The sequence below is a fragment of the Mastomys coucha genome, unplaced genomic scaffold (assembly GCF_008632895.1).
Source record: "Mastomys coucha isolate ucsf_1 unplaced genomic scaffold, UCSF_Mcou_1 pScaffold9, whole genome shotgun sequence".
NCBI classification, from domain to species: domain Eukaryota; kingdom Metazoa; phylum Chordata; class Mammalia; order Rodentia; family Muridae; genus Mastomys; species Mastomys coucha.
The window spans coordinates 2,359,073-2,364,240 of NW_022196915.1; the positions used below are offsets into that span (position 1 = coordinate 2,359,073).

A 5,168-nucleotide genomic window follows, 5' to 3' on the forward strand; every position below is an offset into this window, starting at 1 on the left:
TCCTCAAAGGATTCTGACTGCTGATGCACCCTCTTACTTGTATTGTATTCCTGTCTATATGCTGTACAACAGTGGTGACCCTAGAGTTACATATGGAACAGCACAGCCTTGCTCAGAGGAGCTAGTTTCTAAATAAATATCTGAAAAAGACAATGATAGATGAAATAGTGCATTAGAAAAACATAAACCAATAGTTCTGTGTGCAGGTTATTCTATTCTCCAGAGACATTTCTGGTTGTCACTAGTTGCCACTGAAATCTCACAGGAGACACCAAGATGTTGTAAAATATCCATAAGTACTGGATAGCCTGTTCCCTACCAAAGAACTATACAAATACCAATTGTGCTAAAATCATCTGGGTATTGATATAAGACATATCTACGTACATACTATTTATACATTTATGACCATTAAAAGCCAATGTTTATATACCAGCAATACAAAGAGTTGCATTAGTACCACCAAACCCAAAGGAATTGGTGAGTCCAATACATCGACCCTCAGTTTTCCATTCCTGTGCCTCCAGTGGAACATAGTTGAGATCAAATTCTGGCTCTGTACAATCCAGGTTTAAAGTTGGTGGTAGTTTCTTATGGTAACAAGCCAGTGCAGTAAAAGCTGCCTCAACTGCCCCTGCAGCCCCCAGAAGATGCCCAGTGGCTCCCTTTGTGGAGGATATGGCAAGGGCACAAGCGTGGTCCTTAAACAGCCTCTTGATGGCTCTGTTCTCAGCAGCATCACCCAATGGTGTGGAGGTGGCATGTGCGTTGACATAGGATATCTGCTCAGGTGATACACCTGCATCTTTTACAGCAGCAGCCATGCATCTGGTAAGAGAAGAAGATTATCAAATAAAGTTTAATAACAGGAGACTGTTCATCTGAATAGCTTGTATAAAATCAGAGCTCCAGGAATACTGGGTGAGTCGTATCCTGAGTGTCAAAGCAGAGACCCTTTGATACACAAAGCTAAAAGTAGCTAGTTTTTGTCCCTTTATAGAAAAGCTTGCTAAACTTCTGGCTGATTTAATTAGATAAAACATAATACAATTTAAGCTTAGATGGTATCATATAATCAAGGACTTCTTTTCAAAGTGTGGTCTTTAGACTGGAGCTAGTTGGAAATGTAGAGTCTTAAGGATCAATCTAGATCCATAGTCAGAACTGGCATGTTAGCAAGACCTCTGGGTGATTCAGGGCCAAGAAATGCTGCTTTGAAAAGAACAGAATCCACCTAAACATATCCAGCAGGTCTGCCTCTATTCTCGAGGTCTGATAAGTGTTCAGAGGGAGGCCAAGAAAGGGAGCACACTCATGATTTCCAAACAGAAGGTGGGGCATAGGAAGCTAGCAAAGACACAACTTTATTGGCTTTAACTAAAGTCGACTCAACTTTTGTTTAAAGATTTTCAAATGTTTTCAATCATTTCAAGCAAATAATAATAATAAATAATAATAATAAAAAGCCTTTAGTCTAAAATAGAATATATACTATACACCAAGACCAGGTAATTTTTTTTTTAATTTCAAGTTCCAGTAGTGCCTTAACGCAGTATCTTAAGAGGAAAATATATTTTGAATAGACCATTCTTTACCTTAAAGCACCTTCTCCTTCAGGATCGGGGGCAGTTATGTGACCAGCATCACCTGAGAGTCCATAACCCAAAACTTCTGCGTAGATCCGGGCTCCTCTCTGAACAGCATGCTCATGTTCTTCCAACACCAGCACAGCAGCTCCCTCACCCATGACAAAACCATCTCTCTCTGGATGAAATGGCCGGCAGGCCAGCTTAGGATCTGGGTTTGTGCTCAGAGCCCGGGCTCTGGAAAACCCAGCGAGAGATAATGGACTAATACAAGAGTCTGTGCCCCCAGCCACCATCACATCTGCGTCACCATGGGCTATAAATCGAAAGGAGTCTCCCACGGCATGTGCACCAGTTGTGCAGGCTGTGGACACTGAGTGATTGGGGCCCTTGAATTTGTAGCGAATGCTAACCTGGCCTGCAGCCATATTGATCAGAATCTTAGGGACAAAGAATGGGCTGACTTTATTATAACCTTTGGTCTGAAACATCAAAGCAGTTTCAGAAACAACTTCAAGAGGAACCATGCCCATGCCAATGGCAACGCCAGTAGCTACCTGATCTGCTTCAAGTTTCGGATGCCAGCCGGAGTCTTTTAGGGCCAACTCTGCTGCCCCCACGGCCATGACGGTGGGAGAGGACATGGACTTGGCATCTGATTTGGACACAAAATTTTGTTCATTAAACTGACCTTCATGTGATCCTCTCGGTACATAAGCAGCTACACTGCAAGGAATATTCTTGTACTCATCACCAACTACAGAAACAATTCCACTTTCTCCGCGGAGAAGCCGATCCCAAACTAGTTGAGTTCCAACGCCAAGTGGTGTCACTAGTCCAATGCCTGTGATGACAACTCGCCTGCGCAACATGGCTGCTGGTACAGTTCCATAAAACCTGTGTTTGCTTATTAACCAAGAATAGGACGCTGGATATGGATGGGAGCTTGTGGCTTTTAGAAAATGTTGCAAGCACTTTGACATGGTTGAAATTCACAAGATCAGAGACACATTCCTGCAACAGACCACAAGAGACAGCAAGTGTCATTTAAATAACAGAAGGATCTTACACACACCCTAGGTGTGGTTGTGGTCATGTGCTAAAAGTCGTGGAGAAATGCAACCCTCGCTTTATTTGTAATCTATGAGGTCCTTCAGACTGTCAACCGATAGCTAGCTCACTGAGTTTTACAACGTCATCCCACCCTACATAGGGCATCCTTCAGGCTCACCGAAGATTATTTTACAGTGTGGACTGAGTCCAAGTGGCATTTCTAAGATCAATGCACAGGAGGCGGCCTCGGGCCCATTCTGTGAACTGCACTTTATCTACTTCCGTGTAGGGTAGCAAGCCTTTCCGGAGGTCCCGCCACAGGCCAACACCGCCGAGTTAGGAAGGCCGGGTGTTACTTCCCGAGCTCAGTGTTAGGAGCTCTCAGGGCTTCACAGCCACGCCACGCCCTCCACCGCTACCCTGAAACCCCGCTGCGTACTGCAGCCACTACCTGAAAAAGCCTTTGCGGGCGCCCACCGAGTGCGCATGCGCACTCTTCCGCAGCGCAGCGTTTCCGCCCGAAGAGCGGCGCCTGGTGATGTCAGAGGTCAGACACTCCCGGCAGGACTTCCGCCGGGTTCCAGGGTTGTGAGCGGCTAGTCTGCCGCTCTAGCTCCAGAGTCTGTTTTGATTGCTTCTTTTGATCAACCTTAGCAAACAGCGATAATGCCTAGATATTCCGGTGTTGCCAGAAAAGGGAGGCTGTCATTCCCCCAGGACATTCAGGGGAGGACCTATAGCTGTAGCCTCGAAGTCAGGCCTCCCTGGTATCTCTGTAGAAAATATTCATAGAACTCTTCAGAATGTCACTCAGCAAGAAGCCGAGGTCGTTTGGGGAAACAAGTGCCACGCAGACAATGAAAATACTACGGCTGGATATTTCGAAATGTGCAAAGACGTTGAGAATTTGTTAGAAGACTTTAGTACAAAGCAGAATATAGCATCTAATTTTAAAGGTTTGCAAAGAAATCGGAAAATGGTACTATCTGCAATTTCAGCATTTCGGAGGCAGAGGATCAGGAGCTCTGTCCTCTGCTGTGTAGCGATTGCAAAGCCTGCCTGGGTTACCAACCTGAAGACTGTCTTTAAAACCAAACCAAACCTAAAATCCGTAGTGATCTGTAGTGGTTAAGGTGTCCCCTCCACCTCCATTTTTCCTTACCCTTACTTACCGTAGTAAACGATGTAAACAACTACTTCTGTAAAAATAACTTTTAATGGCTCACTCATGACAGGAAGTGAACAGAATATGCCCAATATCTGAAGTGGAAATTTCTGAGCTTACGAAAAGTTTAACTTACTTGCTCAGAGATAAATCTGTAATGGGTAAGAAGGATAACAGCCACACAGCCAGAGGATGTTTTACATGTTTTCTTGTGGGTGATACCTCTTGAGGCCACTGTTGCCACGTATGCTAGCTTTCCAACTGTAGAAAAGAATCTGAGGGAGGTTTAGCTATTTCCTCATTAGTTCTGGATATGATTTATTTGGAAGTCTACTCTGTCTAAAATGTTTAAGAAGACCCAATTTGTTCTTGATGCAGTGGCTTACCACTTGCTTAGTATGATCTCCCTGCAGTGAAAATAGTGTTTTTTCCTCCTGTACCTTTGGTAATTTGTATGTTATACTGCTTCGATTGCAGGAAGCCTCGGATCTCAAAAGGGGCTGGGGTATGTAGGCTGCGGAAGGTTAGCTGAAAGGAGAACTCTGTCTATGCAGCCATGGAGAAGCCATGCCATCATCCATGCTGCAGGGAAACTTTCTGGTGGTGCAGGGGCCTTGGGCTATCCCACACTCCTGTAAGCAACCCTTCAACCATGCTCTAAAGATAAGCTAAATAAACTTAGAGGTACTCTTAAGACGGACTTGGGGACTTTTGCTTTGATTTATTGTTGTTGATTTATAAAGAGGCTGGGTGTTTGTTTACATCTTCCCAGGGAAAGAATTCACACACATAAAACAATGCACACACATAAAAAAGTGGTATAACAAGACTGTAGTTTATATTTCTATTTCTCTCTGTGATTGTTTTACTTCCATCTGGAGAGGGGTAAGAAGTTTTTAAAATCATAATAACAGCTGTATGTAAATTAGTGCCATATTGTTTGCAAAAATATCACCGTGTATTCATGAACACAAATCTTCAACTTGATTCTGCTTATCATAGACTCCTCTTAGAATATCTCTGGTTCAAAGCTTTATTTCCAAATACAGTTCTCAATTAAACTTTCTATCCAACAAATTAAACTTATGTTTGTAATATTATTTTAACACAAAGGAGACTGAAGTCAGTGCTACCTCATTAAGTCACAAAATGCTTCAAAGAAGTGGACCTAGACTTCAATCTGGCAACTGAGTGAATATATGTATAGTAACTGGGGGGAAAGCAGGCATTTCAACAGACAGGAGTACAATGCAAACACCAGGCCCATGGGGCCAGGGCCAGTACCAAATTTGATAAGCTAGACTTAGATAAAGGTACCTCCCACTAAGTTTTATAGCTTGATAACCTGAATTCCATTTCTACCT

The 5,168-nt window shown here is 43.4% G+C and overlaps 1 protein-coding gene across 7 annotated transcripts in view; it reads right to left on the reverse strand.

The window, feature by feature from the left end:
- Positions 1-203: 203 nt before the first annotated feature.
- Positions 204-5,168, reverse strand: part of Oxsm (3-oxoacyl-ACP synthase, mitochondrial) — a 9,478-nt gene continuing 4,513 nt past the window's right edge. For 3 of the 7 annotated variants that reach the window (XM_031363079.1, XM_031363084.1, XM_031363082.1), the window contains exons 2-3: positions 1,596-2,600; positions 204-828 (exon numbers count right to left, since the gene is read on the reverse strand). In XM_031363079.1, the coding sequence (XP_031218939.1) occupies positions 426-828; positions 1,596-2,569 (1,377 nt within the window). In that variant the 5' untranslated portion in view covers positions 2,570-2,600 and the 3' untranslated portion in view covers positions 204-425. The other 4 variants (XM_031363083.1, XM_031363077.1, XM_031363078.1 and 1 more) reach the window with 3 other exon arrangements.